Source organism: Hyla sarda, chromosome 11 (genome assembly GCF_029499605.1).
Source record: "Hyla sarda isolate aHylSar1 chromosome 11, aHylSar1.hap1, whole genome shotgun sequence".
In the NCBI taxonomy this organism is placed as follows: domain Eukaryota; kingdom Metazoa; phylum Chordata; class Amphibia; order Anura; family Hylidae; genus Hyla; species Hyla sarda.
The window spans coordinates 14,530,059-14,553,960 of NC_079199.1; the positions used below are offsets into that span (position 1 = coordinate 14,530,059).

Consider the following 23,902-nt stretch of genomic DNA (forward strand, 5'->3'; position numbering starts at 1 on the left):
AGTATACAGCCGCTAAAAAGTACTGGAAGGGTAAAGATTTTTTAATAGAAGTAATTTACAAATCTTACAATGAAAAAGAAGTAGCGTGCACTCACCACAGGTAAACAGCTGCAGGCCCAAGGTCCGGGATCACCACGGCATAGACAAAGATGTTAAGGGGCCCTCTGAGCGCCCCTTACCGTCTTTGTCTATGCCGTGGTGATCCCGGACCTTGGGCCTGCAGCTGTTTACCTGTGGTGAGTGCACGCTACTTCTTTTTCATTGTATTATTGGATACTTTATCTAGTGTGTGCACCCCGCAGGTGCTGCTTTGCAATTTATCGGGTCCGGAGGCTGCCAGTGTACACCAGCGGTATCGTATAACTGCATGTTTAGCTGCACGGTGTGCTCTCTCCTCCTTCAGTGGTTTTAGGTTAATTTACAAATCTGTTTAACTGGCACTAGTTGATTAAAAATTTTTTTTTCCACCGGAGTACCCCTTTAAAGGAGTAGTCCAGTCCTGAAAAACTTATCCCCTATCCTAAGGATAGGGGATAGGTTTCAGGTAGCAGGGGGTCCGACTGCTGGGACCCCCTCCCCCCCACGGTCTCCTGTATGGGCCCCCATCTCGCTGGCCAGTTAGCGGGTGTCAACCACCGTACGAAGTGGCGGCCAACACGCCCCCTCAATACAACTCTATGGCAGAGCCGGATATTGCCGATGGTAGCGCTCCGGCTCTGCCATAGAGTTGTATTGAGGGGGCGTGTCAGCTGCCGCTTTGTGCGGTGGTCGACACCCCCCCTTCCCGTGGGCTGCCGGGGCCTCGTACTGGAGATTGCAGGGGGGGTCCCTGCGGTCAGACCCCCCCCGCTATCTGAAACTTATCCCCTATCCTTAGGATAGGGGATATGTTTTTCAGGACTGGACTACTCCTATACACAAGCGCTGTATCTCTGGAGTTCCCTTTAAACATGATAACGTTTTACTGCGTCCTTCAGCCCACGAAGTAGATCTGATACATCACAATAACCACAAATACCATCCTACTTTGCAATGAGATTGATCCGTCCCTTTCCGCATTAGAATTCCACACGGAGATGACACAACAGCAGAGTCCCATTGAATTCAATGGGATTCCGCTGAGCAGTTCACAAAGCAGAATTTCCAAGCCGGAAACATCTGGCGCAGATATTCAAATTCTAGTGTTCGCGGAAAGAATAGTGGAGTCTATTCTTTCTGGGGACTCCGCATGGAATACATTGCATTCTCGAGCGGTCATAGCACGGCATGTTATGCCAGCGCTCAGAATTCAGGGGCAATGTCCGCAGCCTTACACCTCTGCTTAGGAGGACTTTGTGCAACTTGTCCTCCATGTAAAATCTGTAATGGAACCCCCCCCCCCACCCCCGCACTTACCCTGTGCCTCCCTACAGCTACACCCGCCGTCTTCCCATTGATTATTATACAGGATTATATTATATTATACAGGATCCAAATTCTTGTTTTGACTCATTGAACCCAGAACTAGGAGACGACTGCCTCCACCCACTATAATTGACATGTACAATATAATTATAAGGTAGATCTCCGCCCTCCAGGTATCTTCTCACCAAACTTCCATAACTTTACATTCATTTGAATCTACATTGTATTCCAGAAATTTCCAACCTGATCCTCTTCAGTCTTTGCAAAGCTATAACTCCCAGCATCATGCTCCGACCACAGCAGGCAGGGGATTGTTTGTGCAATTTGGGGGGGGGGGGGGGTCCGACTGCTGTGACCCCTCGCAATCTGGAGCCCATCTCCTACCTTGGAACTTTCAGAGGAAAACAGGTCTTGGGAATGGCGGCCATTCCACCAATCACTGGACGCTGCGATGCCCCACCTCAGCCAGTGATTGGCAGATGTTGTTCTTGGTGGGATTTGAACCCTGGACTCCAGCGCTGCAATACAAACAAACAAACACACAAACAAACACAAAAAACACACACACACAAAAAAAACACAAACACACACACACACAAAACACACACACACACACGCCTAGTAGTGCTGGGGCACTGGGTTCAAATCCCACCAAGGACATAATCTGCAAGGAGTTTGTATGTTCTCCCTGTGTTCGTATGGCTTTTTCTCCTACACTCCAAAAACATGCTGATAAGAAGCCGATAAGTGAATTTAGATTGTGAGCCCCAATAGGGACAGGGACCAATTTGAGTGAACAGTACTGCTGAATCTGTGTGTAACCTTTGGATAGGGGATAAGTATTATGCCCCGACTAACTCCTTAAAGCCTATCAGGGCATGCTGGGAGTTGTAGTTTTGCAACCTCTGGAGAGCCAGAAGTATTTGGGCTGATTGAGAAGTCTTTGCATATGGCGGATTTTGTTATATCTGGAAAACATTTTTTTTCTTAATAGGTGGCCTTGACGTGGCGAGTGGGCTTGTACTTTTTGATCAAAACATATATACTAACAACCTGTCAGTTTTTGATATTATGCTGAGAAGCAATTAGATCATTATACAAGATTGTAGATGTGCGACCAGGTCTGTCTACCTGAATCCCCACTGTGTTTTCTATCCCCTCCTTTTTTTTTTTTTTGAACATGTGTCTGCACTCTTCCCCACCCCCTCAGCCCAACCCTATATAAGTAGTAATTAGCTACACAAGGGCCATTTCTTTCCTAGCTGCCTCCCAGTCTGACTGGGAGAGCATGGTAAGTGAGCGATTACACCTTGTTCACACTGGTGTGGTGCTGTGCGGCATCCGTTGCTGCCGTGGTGCCGTGTCTGCGGGCGGGTGCGGCCCATAGACTGGTTTGAGTGGCATTGGGGCCGCTCTGCCAGTGGGTCGTTCCCCCTCCTGTGGGCACTGGTGTCGCGGTGGTGGTGGTCGCCGCCCAGTGCTACGCCATTTTACGCTAGGGACCCACCCTAAATAGGTGGCCTTGACGTGGCGAGTGGGCTTTGTACTTTTTGATCAAAACGTATATACTAACAACCTGTCAGTTTTTGATATTATGCTGAGAAGCAATCAGATCATTATACAAGATTGTAGATGTGCGGCCATGTCTGTTTCTTCTACCTGAATTTTTTTTGTAGAGAGTTTTGCAATTTGAAGTTGTAGTTTTGGCTCTCAGGGCATTCTGGGAGTGGGGGTTCTACAGTTTTCTATTTCAGTTTTAGCAGTCAGGGCATGCTGGGAGTTGTGGTTTTGCATTCTTCTTTTTCAGTTCTGCCTGTCCGGGCATGCTGGGAGCTGTTGTTTTGCAACAGCTGGAGGCACTCTGGTTGGATACCGCTGTTCTATCTCAAGCTAAAAAACCTAGACTTGAAAAGATCTGTAATAAAAGAGAAGGTCATGCATCTGCAAATAACAATCCGTTCCGTCACTTGTGCCAGCGTACCGCATGACTCAGATCTACAGACAGACGAATCTTAATTCAAGAGTCTGAGGGAAAAGAAAAGAGACTTCACACCCGAGCAGAATCTGTACAAGTTCTATGCAGGAAGACGCATAGAACATCCTGGGGATTTTCATGCAGATCACATTGTGATTGTGAGCGCATTCATATGCAAAGGCGCAGGGGGCGGCCTACAGGGGACGTGAGGACACAAATCTGCTGCAATCCTCCTCCTAATCCCAGAAAGAACTCAAGAGGCCTCCAAATCCTACATTACTGGGTATATAAGAAATGTTCCATTCCAGTCAACGTCCTCATTTCTGGTGTAAAGTCCCCACGTACAGTGCAAGCGGCGGCGAACGTGTCCATTGTTCACATGTAACACGACCTTTATAATCCACATTGCTAATCTTCAATGCAGCAGATTGCAAAAGGAAGGAAGTGAGATCTGTGGGTGATTCATAATGACAGCGCTAGTATACACCCACATTTATATAGGTACATACGTGTGTATATTAGATATATATATATATATATAGTACGTATATAATACACGTTATTAGGTATATCATACATTTATATAGGTACATACGTGTGTATAGTAGGTATATATATTAGGTATATAATACACGTTATTAGGTATATCATACATTTATATAGGTACATACGTGTGTATATTAGGTATATATATATAGTACGTATATAATACACGTTCTTAGGTATATAATACATTTATATATTAGGTATATAATACACGTTCTTAGGTATATCATACACATATATATTAGGTATATAATACACGTTATTAGGTATATCATATATTTATATATTAGGTATATAATACATTTATATATTAAGTATATAATACACGTATATATTAGGTATATAATACACATATATATTAGGTATATAATACACATATATATTAGGTATATAATACACGTATATATTAGGTATATAATACACGTATATATTAGGTATATAATACACGTATATATTAGGTATATAATACACGTATATATTAGGTATATAATACATGTATATATTAGGTATATAATACACATATATATTAGGTATATAATACACATATATATTAGGTATATAATACACGTATATATTAGGTATATAATACACGTATATATTAGGTATATAATACATGTATATATATTAGGTATATAATACATGTATATATATTAGGTATATAATACATGTATATATATTAGGTATATAATACACGTATATATTAGGTATATAATACACGTATATATTAGGTATATAATACACGTATATATTAGGTATATAATACACTATATAATAGCTAGCATGACGCCTCCTTATCTTGGGAATCTTGGGCAAAGCCTCCTTTTGTAGCCCCTTTAGAATAGGTCAGTATTCCCCAACCTGTGCCCTTTGGCTGACAGGGCATGATGGGAGTTGTAGTTCTGCCACAGCTGGAAAGGCAGAGATTTGGAGTGAATAGTAGGCCCTTGGTTTAAGCTGTACCCAATCCAGTATGACTAGGCCCTGTATACCCCTGAGGGTTACAGCTATAATAAGGGCTCTGTATCTCTAGTACAACAGATCCCTGTCTGTACCTGCCATCTATTCTACCACAGTGTTTCCCAACCAGGGTGCCTCCAGCCAACGGCTGTCTGGGCATGCTGGGAGTTGTGGTTTTGCAACAGCTGGAGACACCCTGGTTGGAAAACAACGTTCTACCCTATTGGCGCCATAGTGTATTCCAGTCCAGTGTTCTCCGACTGTTGCATAACTACAACTCTCATCATGCCATGCTGAGAGTAGTAACGATTCCTGTGTGCGCAGCTGGCATATATTCCACCCCAGTGTTTTCCAGCCGGGGTGCCTCCAATTGTTGCAAAACTACAACTTCCAGCATGCCCAGACAGCCAAAGGCTGTCTGGGCATGCTGGGAGTTGTAGTTTTGCAACAGCTGGGGTCACACTGGTTGGAAAACTCTTTTCTACCCCAGTGTTTCCCAACCAGGGTGCCTCCAGCTGTTGCAAAACTAACTTACAGCATGCCCTGACAACCAAAGTAGTTGTAGTTTTGCAACAGCTGGAGGTAACCTGGCTGGGAAACACTGTTCTACCCTATTGGGCTCCATAGTATATTCTGGTCCACTGTTCTCCAGCCAGCAGCTCTCCAGCTACAACTCTAATCATGCCATGCTGGGAGTAGTAGTTCTGCAACAGCTGGAGAGCCACAAGTCGAGGACCCCTGTTTTGGGACACAACATAAAGGCAGATGTCCTATAGTAGAATACATTTCCCTCTACATCTTCTGAGAGAGTCAATAGATTTACAGCTGAACTGTAAATAGTTACAATGTAGCAACAATAAGATAAATACAAATGTAACAACAATTCGCTACACGTGACACAGCGCAAAATACTTGGTTGTCTTCATTCTAAACCTAGAGATTATTCAGGGTATCCAGTCTTTTTTTTATTTATTTTTTTATTTTTACGGTTTTAATGGTTTTCTGACTGTTTAATTCTATTCAGTGTTTGTTTGTTTGTTTTTTCTTTTGTTTTGTTTATGAAGCTGTTGAACATTTTTCCATAATGCCAAAAATTCAAGTGAAATGTTCAGCCCTTATCTCTTTTTGGTGGCTCAATGTGCACATTAGGCCCAAATTAGGGAAGGGGCACAGGCGACATGAGTCCATCCCAATGTTCAGGGGAATTGCTTTATATATTTTACATATATATATATATTTTTTATTTTTTTAATTCTTTAATTATTTTATATATTATATATTTTTTTTTTCAATGGAAATATTCACTTTTTTGTCGTTTTTTTTGCTACAATTAGAGGATTTTTTAAATTAATTAATTAATTAATTATTATTATTTTTTTTTTTTTATGCATGCTCACAGATAAAAGGTACAAATGTAAAAATACGACAGATAAACCAATGCATGTATGGAATGTATAGGGGGGGGGGGGGGATTAGTCCTAATCTGTTGGATGGCAAATTATGGGTATAGTGTTAGGCCGTCATTATGGCTGATCCAGTGCTTTCCAACAAAGGTGCCTCCAGCTGTTGCAGGACTACAACTCCCAGCATGCCCGGACAGCCTTCGGCTGTCCGGGCATGCTGGGAGTTGTAGTCCTGCAACAGCTGGAGGCACCCTGGTCGGGAAACGCTGGGCAGATAAGACACTAATCTCACCTCCTGCGCATCCAGCCAGGAAATCCAGCGCCATTCCTCCTCCCGGGATGGATGTCAATGATGCCAAGTGTCCACAGTGCCAGCTCCAGATGCCCTCTGGGGGGTGGTAAGGACAGGGAACCTCTGATTCTATGAAGGTAGAAGTGAGGAATAGGGTTCCGATGGGGGTAGTAGTGAGGAATAGGGTTCCGATGGGGGTAGTAGTGAGGAATAGGGTTCCGATGGGGGTAGTAGTGAGGAATAGGGTTCCGATGGGGGTAGTAGTGAGGGACACGGCTCCGATGGGGGGTAGTAGTGAGGAATAGGGTTCCGATGGGGGTAGTAGTGAGGAATAGGGCTCCGATGGGGGGTATTTGTGAGGGCAGTGCCCCTATAGGGGGTAGCAGTGAGTCCCAGGAGGGGGCACAGCGGGTAGATCAGGTGTCTGGCAGCGCCGATGACTCTGTAGTAATGACTATGATGATGCTGCTGCTGCTGCTGTGGATGATCAGTCTCCTCCTCCTCCCCCGGGATTGTCGCACCGCTCTGCGCCAGCCTCACTCCAGTCCTTTCTGTCGGTGACGCCGCCCAACAAGGTGCAAATATCCTTATTTAGAAGCCGCGTCCTGTCCAATCAGAGGCGGAGGAAGGGACAACACCCACAGCCCGGCCTCCTTACCACGCCCACCTGAGGAGGGAGGAGGGGGCGGAGCTTGCAGCATCCTCCACGTGATGAGATGAAAGGTACCCGAATAATAGAGCAGCTGAGAGGAGTGTGTGTGAGCGCTACATGGGTGAGGAGGGTGTGCTGTGCATCGGCAATGTCGGCTCTGCTACATCTGTGATATCCCCATAACAGTGTCATCCCCATAACAGTGTCATCCACATAACAGTGTGTCATCTACAGATCCCCCATAACAGTGTCATCCACATAACAGTGTCATCCACATAACAGTGTCATCCACATAACAGTGTCATCTACAGATCCCCCATAACAGTGTCATCCACATAACAGTGTGTCATCTACAGATCCCCCATAACAGTGTGTCGTCTACAGATCCCCCATAACAGTGTGTCGTCTACAGATCCCCCATAACAGTGTGTCGTCTACAGATCCCCCATGACAGTGTGTCATCTACAGATCCCCCAAAACAGTGTGTCGTCTACAGATCCCCCATAACAGTGTGTCATCTACAGATCCCCCATAACAGTGTCATCCACATAACAGTGTGTCATCTACAGATCCCCCATAACAGTGTGTCGTCTACAGATCCCCCATAACAGTGTGTCATCTACAGCTCCCCCATGACAGTATGTCATCTACAGATCCCCCATAACAGTGTGTCGTCTACAGATCCCCCATAACAGTGTGTCGTCTACAGATCCCCCATAACAGTGTGTCATCTACAGCTCCCCCATGACAGTATGTCATCTACAGATCCCCCATAACAGTGTGTCGTCTACAGATCCCCCATAACAGTGTGTCATCTACAGCTCCCCCATGACAGTATGTCATCTACAGATCCCCCATAACAGTGTGTCGTCTACAGATCCCCCATAACAGTGTGTCATCAACAGATCCCCCATAACAGTGTGTCGTCTACAGATCCCCATAACAATGTGTCATTCACAGACCTCCCCCTGTAACAGTTCCCCATAACAGTGTGTCATCCATAGATCACCATTAACAGTGTTGATTTTGTGGTATGGGGTGTAGTGCAGGGCAGATGGAATTACCCTAGGGGGCAGATGGCATTAACCCCTTGTATTTGTGACGCCAGGGCGTGGTTTATCCTCAATACCACCCGAAGGTATACAGCTGGATCCTGGGCCAGGCACAGGGGCAATAATGACTCCGACGCCAAGTTACGAACAATGGTAGCTTTACTGAGGGTAGACAGATGGTACAGTCTATACGGTGTAGCCGGGCCCACGAAGGTGACCAGTGACTTCAGAGACCTTAAAGGGGTACTCCAGTGTAAAACTTTTTTTTTTTTTTAAATCAACTGGTGCCAGAAAGTTAAACAGATTTGTAAATTACTTCTATTCAAAAATCTTAATCCTTCCAGTACTTTTTAGGGGCTGTATACTACAGAGGAAATGCTTTTCTTTTTGGATTTCTCTCCTGTCACGACCACAGTGCTCTTTGCTGACATCTGCTGTCCATTTTAGGAACTGTCCAGAGCAGAAGAAAATCCCTATAGCAAACATATGCTCCTCTGGACAGTTCCTAAAATGGACAGCAGAGGCCAGCAGAGAGCACTGTGGTCATAACAGAAGAGAAATCCAAAAAGAAAAGCATTTCCTCTGTAGTATACAGCTGCCAATAAGTACTGGAAGGATTAAGATTTTTTAATAGAAGTAATTTACAAATCTGTTTAACTTTCTGGCACCAGTTGATTTAAAAAAAAAAAAAAGTTTTCCACAGGAGTACCCCTTTAAGGACTTCCTGGGACTTGCAGTAGATTTGGACAATTTTAGTGCCACTCTGACTTGACAATAGATGACTATGACTGACTTGACTTGAGACTGACTAAGCTGTGACTGTAGCTTACTTGTAGACTTGAAGGCTTGTGGCTGCAGGACAGACTTGAGGCCTCCTAAGACTCCAGACACACTCTAACACATTGTTATGGGGAATCTGTACATTACATTGTTATGGGGAATCTGTACATTACATTGTTATGGGGGATCTGTACATTACATTGTTATGAGGGATCTGTACATTACATTGTTATGGGGAATCTGTACATTACATTGTTATGGGGGTTCTGTACATTACATTGTTATGGGGGATCTGTACATTACATTGTTATGGGGGATTTGTACATTACATTATTATGAGGGATCTGTACATTACATTGTTATGGTAGATCTGTAAATTACATTGTTATGGAGGATCTGTACATTACATTGTTATGGAGGATCTGTACATTACATTGTTATGGGGGATCTGTACATTACATTGTTATGGGGGATCTGTACATTACATTGTTATGGGGATCTGTACATTACATTATTATGAGGGATCTGTGCATTACATTGTTATGGGGGATCTGTACATTACATTGTTATGGGGGATCTGTACATTACATTGTTATGGGGGATCTGTACATTACATTGTTATGGGGAATCTGTACATTACATTGTTATGGGGAATCTGTACATTACATTGTTATGGGGGTTCTGTACATTACATTGTTATGGGGGATCTGTACATTACATTGTTATGGGGGATTTGTACATTACATTATTATGAGGGATCTGTACATTACATTGTTATGGGGGATCTGTACATTACATTGTTATGGTAGATCTGTAAATTACATTGTTATGGAGGATCTGTACATTACATTGTTATGGAGGATCTGTACATTACATTGTTATGGGGGATTTGTACATTACATTATTATGAGGGATCTGTACATTACATTGTTATGGGGGATCTGTACATTACATTATTATGGGGGATCTGTACATTACATTGTTATGGGGGATCTGTACATTACATTGTTATGGGGGATCTGTGCATTACATTGTTATGGGGGATCTGTACATTACATTGTTATGGAGGATCTGTACATTACATTGTTATGGGGGATCTGTACATTACATTGTTATGGGGGATCTGTACATTACATTGTTATGGGGATCTGTACATTACATTATTATGAGGGATCTGTGCATTACATTGTTATGGGGGATCTGTGCATTACATTGTTATGGGGGATCTGTACATTACATTGTTATGGGGGATCTGTACATTACATTGTTATGGGGGATCTGTACATTACATTGTTATGAGGGATCTGTACATTACATTGTTATGGGGGATCTGTACATTACATTGTTATGAGGGATCTGTACATTACATTGTTATGAGGGATCTGTACATTACATTGTTATGAGGGATCTGTACATTACATTGTTATGGGGGATCTGTACATGACATTGTTATGAGGGATCTGTAAATGACACAGATTCCCCATAACAATGTCATCCACAGATTCCCCCTTATAAGTATGTCATCCCCCCCATAACAGTGTGTCATTTACAGATCCCCCATAACAATGTATGCCAGCCGTGATCTATTTTTCCCTGTTATCAGCCAGTCGGAGCTGTCTATAATTACATGTGGCATTAAGCCTTGGTGATGGGATTTACAGTGCAGGAAATGATTTAGGTTGGAGATTACAGGGATGTGACTGGACTGTAGGTCAGTGGGAATAGTTTAGAGGAGGGTTCAGACCAGAGATGGTCAATGTTATGTAGGATCAGGCCGAGGGGAGGGAGGGGGGTGGGGAACCCAAGCACCTATAGAGGAGAAGGTGATGAGGACTGCGAAACCAAATCTGTAGGGAGGGGGCGCAAGAAAGTGGATGGCAGAAGCTTACAGCGCCCACTGACGGGTGAGGATTACCTGGTAAGAGGAACAGTTAAGGTTGTCTAGGATATTGCAGAGCTAAGTTCATCACATGATGCAGCAGTCCTATGTAAAACCCCATGTTGTGTCAAAATGGGTCATACCAAAGGACAAACTCTGCTCTGCTGCGTTCCTTAAATACCCATAATCCACCATTGTTTGTAAATACTGCAGGTACCTGTCCTAAACACCAGGAGGACCGGGGTCTGTGCAGACACCGAACAAGCAGGTAGGTGCCCGGAGATGCGAGCTAGGAGCGGGTACATTTGCGCATTTACTTATCTCTACATGGCGGTATTTTTTATTTATTTTTTAACGTAAATTGGAAATTGCAGTAAAATTCCTTTAATCTGGCATTTTATAATCCAGAAAGTGTAATAACCAGTGCGCCTGCAGCTGCTGGAGGCACATGGGTTGTATTATTTAATTTATTTGGCAGCTCCAGTATATCAGAACATACACAGCTCTGCTACATCCTTCAGGCTGTTTGGACATACTGGGAGTTGTAGTTTTCAGCAGCTGGAGGCACATGGGTTGTATTATTTAATTTATTTGGCAGCTCCAGTATATCAGAACATACACAGCTCTGCTACATCCTTCAGGCTGTTTGGACATACTGGGAGTTGTAGTTTTCAGCAGCTGGAGGCATGTGGGTTGTATTATTTAATTTATTTGGCAGCTCCAGTATATCAGAACATACACAGCTCTGCTACATCCTTCAGGCTGTTTGGACATGCTGGGAGTTGTAGTTTTCAGCAGCTGGAGGCACTGGTTATATTATTTAATTTATTTGGCAGCTCCAGTGTATCAGAACATACACAGCTCTGCTACATCCTTCAGGCTGTCCGGGCATGCTGGGAGTTGTAGTTTTTCAGCAGCTGGAGGCACATGGGTTGTATTATATACTGTAATTCATTTTGGCAGCTTCAGTGTGTCTGAACATACACAGCTCTGCTACATCCTTCAGGCTGTCCGGGTATGCTGGGAGTTGTAGTTTTGCAACAGCTGGAGGCACATGGGTTGTCTTAATTCATTTGGCAAGTCAGAACTCTCTATCAGAACACACAGCTTTGCTACATCCTTTAGGCTGTCCTGGCATGCTGGCATGCTACACAGCTCTGCTACATCCTTCCCATGGTTTCATGCCCTAGCCTGCATCACATGACAAATCATCGCAGTGGCATGCCAACCCGCTAATGTCAACATGGCGCACCTCCCTTACACTCCTGGCACGCTATGCCCTACCCTGTAATAACCTTTTACTGTATGTGCATATTAAGCATTTCCTTATGAGATCTTATGCAGATAATCGGCTAGTGTTTATGTACCTGTGGCCCTCCAGCTGTTGCAAAACTACAACTCCCAGCATGCCCAACAGCCTACAGCAGGCCAATCATTGGGCCCCTTAGTGCTCTGAGGCCAGCTGCAACCTCTATTATTACTCCCATGTACAATGCCAAATGTATCATAGATATTGCACAGTACTGATTCTTATTGAAGAGACCAGCAATGCTCCATGGGAAATAAATATGCAAATTAGAAGCCATCATCACCTGAAAGGGCACCATCTGCAGGAGTGGTGGTCTAAGGCAGCAGTCCCCAACCCATGTGATCATAACCTTTTGGAGCCACCTCTGCTGCATTGGGTGGGATCGGACATAATCATGGCTGTTTTACCACTTAGATGCTGCAGTCCACAGTGACGGCAGCATCTAAGCAGTCAACTGATTGGTACTCTAACAATCCCATCAAGGGGGGGGGGGGTTTGGGTTGTGATGCCAGTTGCGGGGCTCTAATGAAGGCCCCTTGATCTGCCATCTTAGTACATCTTATTAGGACTGAATAGGAGAAAGTGATCAGGCACAGTACACTGCAATATCTTGGCTAATTATTGCAGTATACCATACAAGCAGTTGCATGTTCGAGTCCCCAAGTGGGCCAAAAATGAATAAATAAAAAAAATGGAAAAAAATAAATAAAAAAATTGAGTTTAGTAAACAGCTTAAAAAAATATAAATATATATAACAACTGACCCATTAAAAGTTAAATGAAAAAAAAATGTTATTGTTTATTATGGGACTGCGATAAGCAATGTCACTATATGTCACCATATGCAAACTACAATATAAATGAAGTTTTCCCAACCAGGGTGCCTCCAGCTGTTGCAAAACTACAACTCCCAGCATGCCCGGACAGCCGTTGGCTGCCCAGGCATGCTGGTAGTTTTAGCTTTGCAATAGCTGGAGGCACCTTGGTTGGAAAACATTGCCCTAAGGACTCACTTAGCACAAAACACTCTAGTTACATAACAGATTCCAGCCATATTTTTTACAAACTCCAATCTGTAGAGTTGTCAGGGGTCACGACCTTTAACCCCTGAGAAATGTATGATGTCATAGACTCCTTATTGACCTCTATACTGTTCATGTTTGGGAACAGTGGTCGTACAAGATGAGTGCAACAAGTTATTAATGAGACTAAAGGACGACATTACAGCTCCCCTCCCCCCCAATGCATCCAAATAATATCTGAACATTGTACTTCAGAGCTGCATTCACAACACTGCAACCTTCAGAGCTGAAATCTCTCAGAACATGCTATACGTGTTCTGTGTCTGTACAGAGTTCTGGTTGCTCTGTATTCTAGAAGACATTGTACCTATCACCTAATTGAATCATTGGGAACTAAGCTGCTAGACTTCTGTTTGGGGGGCAGCATGCTGACTGTTTTCAGTAGCAACCAGGAACTAGGGGAGTAGTGTGTCTCCTTGTAGAGACTGACAAACTAGCATAGTCTGAGAAGCTTCTCAATACTCCAGTATGCAAAAGTAACAAGTTTCCAGAGTTTGCTCAACAGTGCCACCTACTGGAGGAAGCTTCCCTTACAATCAATGTCTGACTCTTAAAGGGAATCTGGCCGCAGCAGCACCCGCACTACTCTGAATGCCCAGATTAATAGGGCGGAAGATGCTGAATAAAACGCAGTATACCTTATAAAAATCTGAGCAGCCGTTCCTCTGTAACCAATAGAAATCCGAATATACAGAAAGCCGCCATTGTGCAGAAAGCCTCATTTGCATATCTGGATTTTTATTGGTTACAGAGGAACAGGTGCGCAGATTTTTAAATCAATGTCACCCGCACTATTAATCTGTGCATTCAGGTAAGAGCAGGGGACGCTGTTGTTAGATTCCCTTTAAAGGGTACTTTTCATGATTTTCATATATATATATATATATATATATATATATATTATAGATTAATGTATGCAGAATAACTTTCCAATTGCATGTTATTAAAAAATATGCTTCTTTCTATTTAATTTTCCACTTTGAAAAAATGACCACAAGGGGTCTCCCGACCAGTCCTGGGCGCAAGCCCTTTTTATAGATTTCAGACTCATGCTGGAGTCCAAAATCTCAGACTGCAGCCGGGACACAGACAAGCTCAGCTGGCAGCTCTGAATCTTCTCCTCTCTGTTTACAACTGAATGTGCAGAGAGAAGAAAGATCGGAGCTCAGATAGTAAAATGAATGAGGGCATGCAGTAAGGCAGTCAGGAGTATGCCCTGCTGTGCTATGAGCACAGTGCTGGCTCCTGCCTGTCTGATTGACAGGCAGGGAGCCGTGCTGAGCTTGTCTGTGTCCTGGCTGCAGTCTGAGATTTAGGACTCCATCATGAGTCTGAAATCTATAAAAAGGGCTTGCAGCCAGGACTGGTAGGGAGACCCCTAGTGGTCCTTTTTTCGAAGTGGAAAATTAAATAGAAAGAAGCATATTTTTTAATAACATGCAATTGGAAAGTTATTCTGCATACATTAATCTATAATATAGTATATATATATATATAATTTTTTTTGATGAAAGGTATCCTTTAAAGGGCTTGAAACTATGATACATTGAAATGACTTATCTTTCATATACAGTCTAGTAGCACAGAGTATTACAGGACGGGTGTCTTCCGATTTTGTAGCAGGCGTTGATCAGACCCCTTGTGGTTACTCTAGTCAGAACAAGTCTAAATATGCATCAGTGAATATGGGGGTAATAAGTATTAGACATGCAGCTCCCCAGACCACACCTTTACCATATCCATTATAGACAAATACCAACCTGGGAAACCATTAGCAAAGCTGCTGCCAGGAGATAAGAGACTTGGCTCCGGATCTAGTTGTTGCGTGCAGGAGATGCTCAGATTTTGTTGGGTAATATTACGACTGTCCATCTTATGTAACGCGTTGTGTGGTGCACAATCATGTTGTGTAAGGTTTATATTGATCACTCTTCATGCTGAAGCAGATGTGAGTAGATGTATCTGCTATGAAGTCCTTCCGGTGGAGGTGGCATGGCTTTGCTACATTAGGACATCACTATGGTAAGTGACTCTGAGCTCTATTGTCTTATAGAGTGTAGTCTGTTCTAGAATCCACCTACTGTCTCATCCTAGGGTCATGATTCTGCTTGGTCTTTACTTTGTACTTTAAAATGTAGATAATCTTGCTAGCCTGTCTCCACTTCCCCCACCACCACCTCCTCAGTGATGTCACAGGCTCTCTCTGTCTCCTCAGTGATGTCACAGGCTCTCTCTGCCTTCTTAGTGATGTCACAGGCTCTCTCTGTCTCCTCAGTGATGTCACAGGCTCTCTCTGTCTCCTCAATGATGTCACAGGCTCTCTCTGTCTCCTCAGTGATGTCACAGGCTCTCTCTGCCTTCTTAGTGATGTCACAGGCTCTCTCTGTCTCCTCAGTGATGTCACAGGCTCTCTCTGTCTCCTCAATGATGTCACAGGCTCTCTCTGTCTCCTTAGTGATGTCACATGCTCTCTCTGTCTCCTTAGTGATGTCACAGGCTCTCTCTGCCCCCTTAGTGATGTCACAGGCTCTCTGTCTCCTTAGTGATGTTACAGGCTCTCTCTGTCTCCTCGGTGATGTCACACGCTCTCTCTGTCTCCTCGGTGATGTCACAGGCTCTCTCTGTCTCCTCAGTGATGTCACAGGTATCTCTGTCTCCTCAGTGATGTCACAAGCTCTCTCTGTCTCCTCAGTGATGTCACAGGCTCTCTCTGTCTCCTCAGTGATGTCACAGGCTCTCTCTGTCTCCTCAGTGATGTCACAGGCTCTCTCTGTCTCTTTAATGATGTCACAGGCTCTCACTGTCTCCTTAGTGATGTCACAGGCTCTCTCTGTCTCTTCAGTGATGTCACAGGCTCTGTCTCCTCAGTGATGTCACAGGCTCTCTCTGTCTCCTCAGTGATGTCACAGGCTCTTTCTGTCTCCTTATTGATGTCACAGGCTCTCTCTGTCTCCTCAGTGATGTCACAGGCTCTCTCTGTCTCCTAAGTGATGTCACAGGCTCTCTCGCTGTCTCCTCAGTGATGTCACAGGCTCTCTCTGACTCCTTAGTGATGTCACAGGCCCTCTCTGTCTCCTTAGTGATGTCACAGGCTCTCTCTGTCTCCTCAGTGATTTCACAGGCTCTCTCTGTCTCCTTAGTGATGTCACAGGCTCTCTCTGTCTCCTCAGTGATGTCACAGGCTCTCTCTGTCTCCTCAGTGATGTCACAGGCTCTCTCTGTCTCCTCAGTGATGTCACAGGCTCTCTCTGTCTCCTCAGTGATGTCACAGGCTCTCTCTGTCTCCTCAGTGATGTCACAGGCTCTCTCTGTCTCCTCAGTGATGTCACAGGCTCTCTCTGTCTCCTCAGTGATGTCACAGGCTCTCTCTGTCTCCTCAGTGATGTCACAGGCTCTCTCTGTCTCCTCAGTGATGTCACAGGCTCTCTCTCTGTCTCCTTAGTGATGTCACAGGCTCTCTCTGCCCCCTCAGTGATGTCACAGGTTCTCTGTCTCCTTAGTGATGTCACAGGCTCTTTCTGTCTTCTTATTGATGTCACAGGCTCTCTCTGTCTCCTCAGTGATGTCACAGGCTCTCTCTGTCTCCTAAGTGATGTCACAGGCTCTCTCTGTCTCCTTAGTGATGTCACAGGCTCTCTCGGTCTCCTCAGTGATGTCACAGGCTCTTTCTGTCTCCTTATTGATGTCACAGGCTCTCTCTGTCTCCTCAGTGATGTCACAGGCTCTCTCTGTCTCCTAAGTGATGTCACAGGCTCTCTCTGTCTCCTTAGTGATGTCACAGGCTCTCTCTGTCTCCTCAGTGATGTCACAGGCTCTCTCTGTCTCCTTAGTGATGTCACAGGCTCTTTCTGTCTCCTTATTGATGTCACAGGCTCTCTCTGTCTCCTCAGTGATGTCACAGGCTCTCTCTGTCTCCTAAGTGATGTCACAGGCTCTCTCTCTGTCTCCTCAGTGATGTCACAGGCTCTCTCTGACTCCTTAGTGATGTCACAGGCCCTCTCTGTCTCCTTAGTGATGTCACAGGCTCTCTCTGTCTCCTCAGTGATGTCACAGGCTCTCTCTGTCTCCTTAGTGATGTCACAGGCTCTCTCTGTCTCCTCAGTGATGTCACAGGCTCTCTCTGCCTCTTGTCACAGGCTCTCTCTGTCTCCTCAGTAATGTCACAGGCTCTCTCTGTCTCCTTAGTGATGGCACAGGCTCTCTCTGTCTCCTCAGTGATGTCACAGGCTCTCTCTCTGTCTCCTCAGTGATGTCACAGGCTCTCTCTGCCTCCTTAGTGATGTCACAGGCCCTCTCTGTCTCCTCAGTGATGTCACAGGCCCTCTCTGTCTCCTCAGTGATGTCACAGGCTCTCTCTGTCTCCTCAGTGATGTCACAGGCTCTCTCTGTCTCCTCAGTGATGTCACAGGCTCTCTCTGTCTCCTCAGTGATGTCACAGGCTCTCTCTGTCTCCTCAGTGATGTCACAGGCTCTCTCTGTCTCCTCAGTGATGTCACAGGCTCTCTCTGTCTCCTCAGTGATGTCACAGGCTCTCTCTGTCTCCTCAGTGATGTCACAGGCTCTCTCTGTCTCCTCAGTGATGTCACAGGCTCTCTCTGTCTCCTTAGTGATGTCACAGGCTCTCTCTGTCTCCTCAGTGATGTCACAGGCTCTCTCTGCCTCTTGTCACAGGCTCTCTCTGTCTCCTCAGTGATGTCACAGGCTCTCTCTGTCTCCTCAGTGATGTCACAGGCTCTCTCTGTCTCCTAAGTGATGTCACAGGCTCTCTCTGCCTCCTCAGTGATGTCACAGGCTCTCTCTGCCTCCTCAGTGATGTCACAGGCTCTCTCTGTCTCCTCAGTGATGTCACAGGCTCTCTGTCTCCTCAGTGATGTCACAGGCTCTCTCTGTCTCCTAAGTGATGTCACAGGCTCTCTCTGCCTCCTCAGTGATGTCACAGGCTCTCTCTGCCTCCTCAGTGATGTCACAGGCTCTCTCTTTCTCCTCAGTGATGTCACAGGCTCTCTCTGTCTCCTCAGTGATGTCACAGGCTCTCTCTGTCTCCTCAGTGATGTCACAGGCTCTCTCTGCCTCTTGTCACAGGCTCTCTCTGTCTCCTCAGTGATGTCACAGGCTCTCTCTGTCTCCTAAGTGATGTCACAGGCTCTCTCTGTCTCCTCAGTGATGTCACAGGCTCTCTCTGTCTCCTCAGTGATGTCACAGGCTCTCTCTGTCTCCTTAGTGATGTCACAGGCTCTCTCTGTCTCCTCAGTGATGTCACAGGCTCTCTCTGCCTCTTGTCATAGGCTCTCTCTGTCTCCTCAGTGATGTCACAGGCTCTCTCTGTCTCCTCAGTGATGTCACAGGCTCTCTATGTCTCCTCAGTGATGTCACAGGCTCTCTCTGTCTCCTAAGTGATGTCACAGGATCTCTCTCTGTCTCCTCAGTGATGTCACAGGCTCTCTCTGACTCCTTAGTGATGTCACAGGCCCTCTCTGTCTCCTTAGTGATGTCACAGGCTCTCTCTGTCTCCTCAGTGATGTCACAGGCTCTCTCTGTCTCCTTAGTGATGTCACAGGCTCTCTCTGTCTCCTCAGTGATGTCACAGGCTCTCTCTGCCTCTTGTCACAGGCTCTCTCTGTCTCCTCAGTAATGTCACAGGCTCTCTCTGTCTCCTTAGTGATGGCACAGGCTCTCTCTGTCTCCTCAGTGATGTCACAGGCTCTCTCTCTGTCTCCTCAGTGATGTCACAGGCTCTCTCTGCCTCCTTAGTGATGTCACAGGCCCTCTCTGTCTCCTCAGTGATGTCACAGGCCCTCTCTGTCTCCTCAGTGATGTCACAGGCCCTCTCTGTCTCCTCAGTGATGTCACAGGCTCTCTCTGTCTCCTCAGTGATGTCACAGGCTCTCTCTGTCTCCTCAGTGATGTCACAGGCTCTCTCTGTCTCCTCAGTGATGTCACAGGCTCTCTCTGTCTCCTCAGTGATGTCACAGGCTCTCTCTGTCTCCTCAGTGATGTCACAGGCTCTCTCTGTCTCCTCAGTGATGTCACAGGCTCTCTCTGTCTCCTCAGTGATGTCACAGGCTCTCTCTGTCTCCTCAGTGATGTCACAGGCTCTCTCTGTCTCCTTAGTGATGTCACAGGCTCTCTCTGTCTCCTCAGTGATGTCACAGGCTCTCTCTGCCTCTTGTCACAGGCTCTCTCTGTCTCCTCAGTGATGTCACAGGCTCTCTCTGTCTCCTCAGTGATGTCACAGGCTCTCTCTGTCTCCTAAGTGATGTCACAGGCTCTCTCTGCCTCCTCAGTGATGTCACAGGCTCTCTCTGCCTCCTCAGTGATGTCACAGGCTCTCTCTGCCTCCTCAGTGATGTCACAGGCTCTCTCTGTCTCCTCAGTGATGTCACAGGCTCTCTCTGTCTCCTCAGTGATGTCACAGGCTCTCTCTGTCTCCTCAGTGATGTCACAGGCTCTCTCTGCCTCTTGTCACAGGCTCTCTCTGTCTCCTCAGTGATGTCACAGGCTCTCTCTGTCTCCTAAGTGATGTCACAGGCTCTCTCTGTCTCCTCAGTGATGTCACAGGCTCTCTCTGTCTCCTCAGTGATGTCACAGGCTCTCTCTGCCTCTTGTCACAGGCTCTCTCTGCCTTCTTAGTGATGTCACAGGCTCTGCAGTGAATGATGGAGGCTCTGGTGTGAATGAGACCTTACCGTATGGAGGCAGCACCCAGGATGACAACAAGTAGGCTGATACTGTGTGCGTCCCACCTGGGAATTCACCAGCTCCCTGGTGGGCCAATCCAAGCCTGGTAACAGGGTCCCAACCTACCATTTGGTATTGTCTTATTCTCGCCCTTTATAATAGAAGACCATCATTGTATCAGAGCCTCGGCCCAGTGTAGCTTAAGTGGTGACAACTATGTTCCTCTTATCCCCCCCAGAGGCGTTCAGAGTATACTAATACTGCCCCCCCCCTCTGTCAGTCAGTCAACAGGGTTATGTGTAATAAACTTTGACCTGTTGAGTTTAGTGGGCAAAGAGTTAGCACTGCTGCTGTTCGGAGAAGGTCCATGGGAGCCACCACAACCCATATTAGCAAAATCCTAATTTCTGGGATAGTGATGACGGATGACTATTTTGTTGAGCCGCTGATTTCACTGTATACATTGGATTCTGATGCAATGGAGGAACAAGTAAGGTAAATACTGCATAAGCTGAGAAAACAAGGAACGTGCATCGGTGATGACATCAATGACTGTGACCCTGTACATAAGGGATCATATGGCAAACACCAGCATCACGTTGTGAAATAGACCATACTGGGGTATTTTGTAACTACAACCCCCAATGTAGCTGGCATTTTTTCTCTTAAAATCGTAGACATGGTATGGTCCACCCCCCCCCCCCCCCCACGTTAAATGGGCACTCTCATTAAAAATTTTTTTGCTATTGCACTCCTTATGGTAAATAAAAAATCTTTCTAATGTACTTTGTTTAAAAAAATGATGTTTTCTATGTTTTATTTGTGTTTAAAAAGGCTGCCACTAGGTGTCTCCCTACTCGTCCAGAGCACATTTTCCCCCATCTCTTGCACAGACTTCAGACTCCTGCTGGCCTGGCAGAAGTCCAAACACAGGAAATGCTGAGGGGTGTGTGAGCAGTCTTATCCAATCATAGCTCATCTCACACTTAACTGCTGTTTGCTGTTGGTTGGAGAGTGAGGGAGGAAGTTCTCCCCTGTATGGCTTCAGATGATGTCACACCTGCTGGGGAATGCACCTTCCCAGTCTGTGAATCTGAGAGCAGCAAATACAAAGCAATATCAAGGTAGAAAACTAACCAATAATAAAAATAAAGGCAAGGGGTGGTTTATCATGATGGGGGCAGAGAACTGGGAGGATTATACAATTTAACAATATCATGACAGGTACTCTTTAATTACTAGAATGGAGGATCACCAACCCACAGAAAATAAATACTGCTTCTATATGTTCCTCACTAGGTCATGTGAATCCTTTACATGTCTTTTGTGTATCTAGCTGTGTTTTTGTTCTGCTGCTCACTTATTCTGACATTCACTGCTTAGGTAGGGGTATGTCCTAGTCAAGCACTGTTCATACCCTCACCATGCATTCACTTCCTCCCTGCGTCTGCTGTGCTGTGCCGGGTCTCTTCATCCAATCACTGCAGGCTGCTCTGTAACCCCTTCCTCTCTGTTTCCATGCTGTAATCTGATAGGACAGGAGTGAGCACAGAGGATTGCTAGTCCCGCCCTCACTTTCTGGACTTTGTCCCTGCCTGTGCTTCATCTGGGACAAAGGTGATGCTGCAGCTGGACATGATTATGTTCTGGATGGTATGGTGACCCCTAGTGGTCTTCTTTTTTTTTTTTTTTTTTTTTTTTTTTTATAAGCCATGATTTCTATAAAAGGGAGGTAACGTTTTTTTTTTTTATGAAGTAAATTAGTTAATGTTTTGCCAAGATGTACTGGGAAATCTTACTAAATCCTTCCTATTATTGTTTCCTAATAGTGTAAGCGAAATATGTATGGTAGTATAGAGACCGGAACATTCTGTTCACTGTTCAGAGCCATATCCTCTGTACATAGGAGCAGTATTATAGTAGTTATATTCTTGTATATAGGAGCAGTATTATAGTAGTTATATTCTTGTATATAGGAGCAGTATTATAGTAGTTATATTCTTGTATATAGGAACAGTATTATAGTAGTTATATTCTTGTATATAGGGAACAGTATTATAGTAGTTATATTCTTGTATATAGGAGGCAGTATTATAGTAGTTATATTCTTGTATATAGGAGGCAGTATTATAGTAGTTATATTCTTGTATATAGAAGCAGTATTATAGTAGTTATATTCTTGTATATAGGAGCAGTATTATAGTAGTTATATTCTTGTATATAGGAGCAGTATAATAGTAGTTATATTCTTGTATATAGGGGGCAGTATTATAGTAGTTATATTCTTGTATATAGGGGGCAGTATTATAGTAGTTATATTCTTGTATATAGGAGCAGTATTATAGTAGTTATATTCTTGTATATAGGAGCAGTATTATAGTAATTATATTCTTGTATATAGGAGGCAGTATTATAGTAGTTATATTCTTGTATATAGGAGCAGTATTATAGTAGTTATATTCTTGTATATAGGAGCAGTATTATAGTAGTTATATTCTTGTATATAGGAGCAGTATTATAGTAGTTATATTCTTGTATATAGGAGCAGTATTATAGTAGTTATATTCTTGTATATAGGAGCAGTATTATAGTAATTATATCCAGGGGTCAAGTCCTGGGAAAAAAGTGTGGGAACTCACCCAAGATTTCCATGCAGGACTCTTGCTAATGGGAACAGTGTTTCTGCTGTTGAAAAAGTAGAGGAACTCAGTTCCCACGCGTTCCTGCAGCATTGAGCCTTGAGCCCTGGTTATATTCTTGTACATAGGGGGCAGCATTGTAGTAGTTATATTCTTGTACATAGGGGGCAGTATTATAGTTGTTTTGTATACAGTATATATATTTTAATTTCAACAGCTCAGACAAAGAATATCAGGTAAGCGTTACTCAGCGATTGGGTTTTATATATAACTTGATGACCTCCCATTTTTTGGGTCTAACACAAAAATAAAGTGACAATAATGGTCAGCGAGGTGAGGGAACGAGCAAATTCCACTTGGACGGCGCCCCGGTTTATGTGTCCTTTTTGACAAGAACTCTACGACCTAATAATGTTCTCGCCATCCAACTGGGGCAGAGTGGAACCATGTGGCACAGAGGACTTATCTGTTTTTGTATTTAGGATTATTTCATATTTATTTGTACAGAGCCATAGTGGGGATTTAATATTAGTTCACAAACATTTTTGGTGTTGGTTTGTGCGCCATAAGTTTTGTGCACAATCCTTCCATGCTGTGCACCAATGGCTGTCCAGACATGCTGGGAGTTGTAGTTTTGTAACAGCTGGAGGTCCACAGTTTGGAGACCACCAGTATAGATACAATAACAGTCATTGTCACCTCTAATGTGTATAATAGTAAGAGCTAATAATATAGAGAATTGTGTGTCACTACTATTATAGGGCATTATTATTTGGAAACTTTATGGCCCTTTTTTTTTGTTTTTTCGGGCAATTTATGGTCATATTTAGTGTTGAGAGTGAATATTCCAATAGCTAATTTTTTTCGCGAATTTCGGCACTACGCGATTTCGTGAATATTTAGGATATCGCAAATTATATTTGGTCATGAATATTTGTGTTTTTTTTTTCACAGTACACATCACAATGATATGTACATCCCTACCTGCTTCCAGCTTGTGGTCCAAAGAAGGCGAATATGCGAGTGCGAATTTTATGCGCAAAATATGCAAATGTCGTCACTTCCAGAGGACACTGATCCCTCGCTTCTTTAGGCTTGTGGGCCGATGAGATGGATGCAAATACAGTTGTCAGAGGTTAGCAACATCCCTAGCAACCAATAGGAAAGTAGTTAGTTGAAAGATATAATCGCGTATGCGCATTTAGCAAATTTTATTATGAATTTTGCATGGAAAAAAAGTGAACGAATATGCAA

At 44.4% G+C, this 23,902-nt stretch overlaps 2 protein-coding genes across 5 annotated transcripts in view; one reads left to right on the forward strand and one right to left on the reverse strand.

Moving 5' to 3' along the window:
- The window catches only part of SLC25A29 (solute carrier family 25 member 29), a 34,319-nt gene extending 26,905 nt beyond the window's left edge, over positions 1-7,414 (reverse strand). For all 3 annotated transcript variants that reach the window (XM_056545441.1, XM_056545443.1, XM_056545442.1), the window contains exon 1: positions 6,578-7,414. In XM_056545441.1, the coding sequence (XP_056401416.1) occupies positions 6,578-6,611 (34 nt within the window). In that variant the 5' untranslated portion in view covers positions 6,612-7,414. The remainder of the gene's footprint in view (positions 1-6,577) is intronic.
- A 3,480-nt stretch (positions 7,415-10,894) lies between these two features.
- The window catches only part of SLC25A47 (solute carrier family 25 member 47), a 34,959-nt gene continuing 21,951 nt past the window's right edge, over positions 10,895-23,902 (forward strand). Inside the window, exons 1-3 of one of the 2 annotated variants that reach the window (XM_056545446.1) lie at positions 10,944-10,979; positions 11,154-11,208; positions 23,603-23,783. The gene's annotated coding sequence lies outside the window, so the exon portion shown is untranslated. Of the gene's footprint in view, positions 10,980-11,153; positions 11,209-23,602; positions 23,784-23,902 lie in introns of both variants that reach the window. The other variant, XM_056545445.1, reaches the window with a different exon arrangement.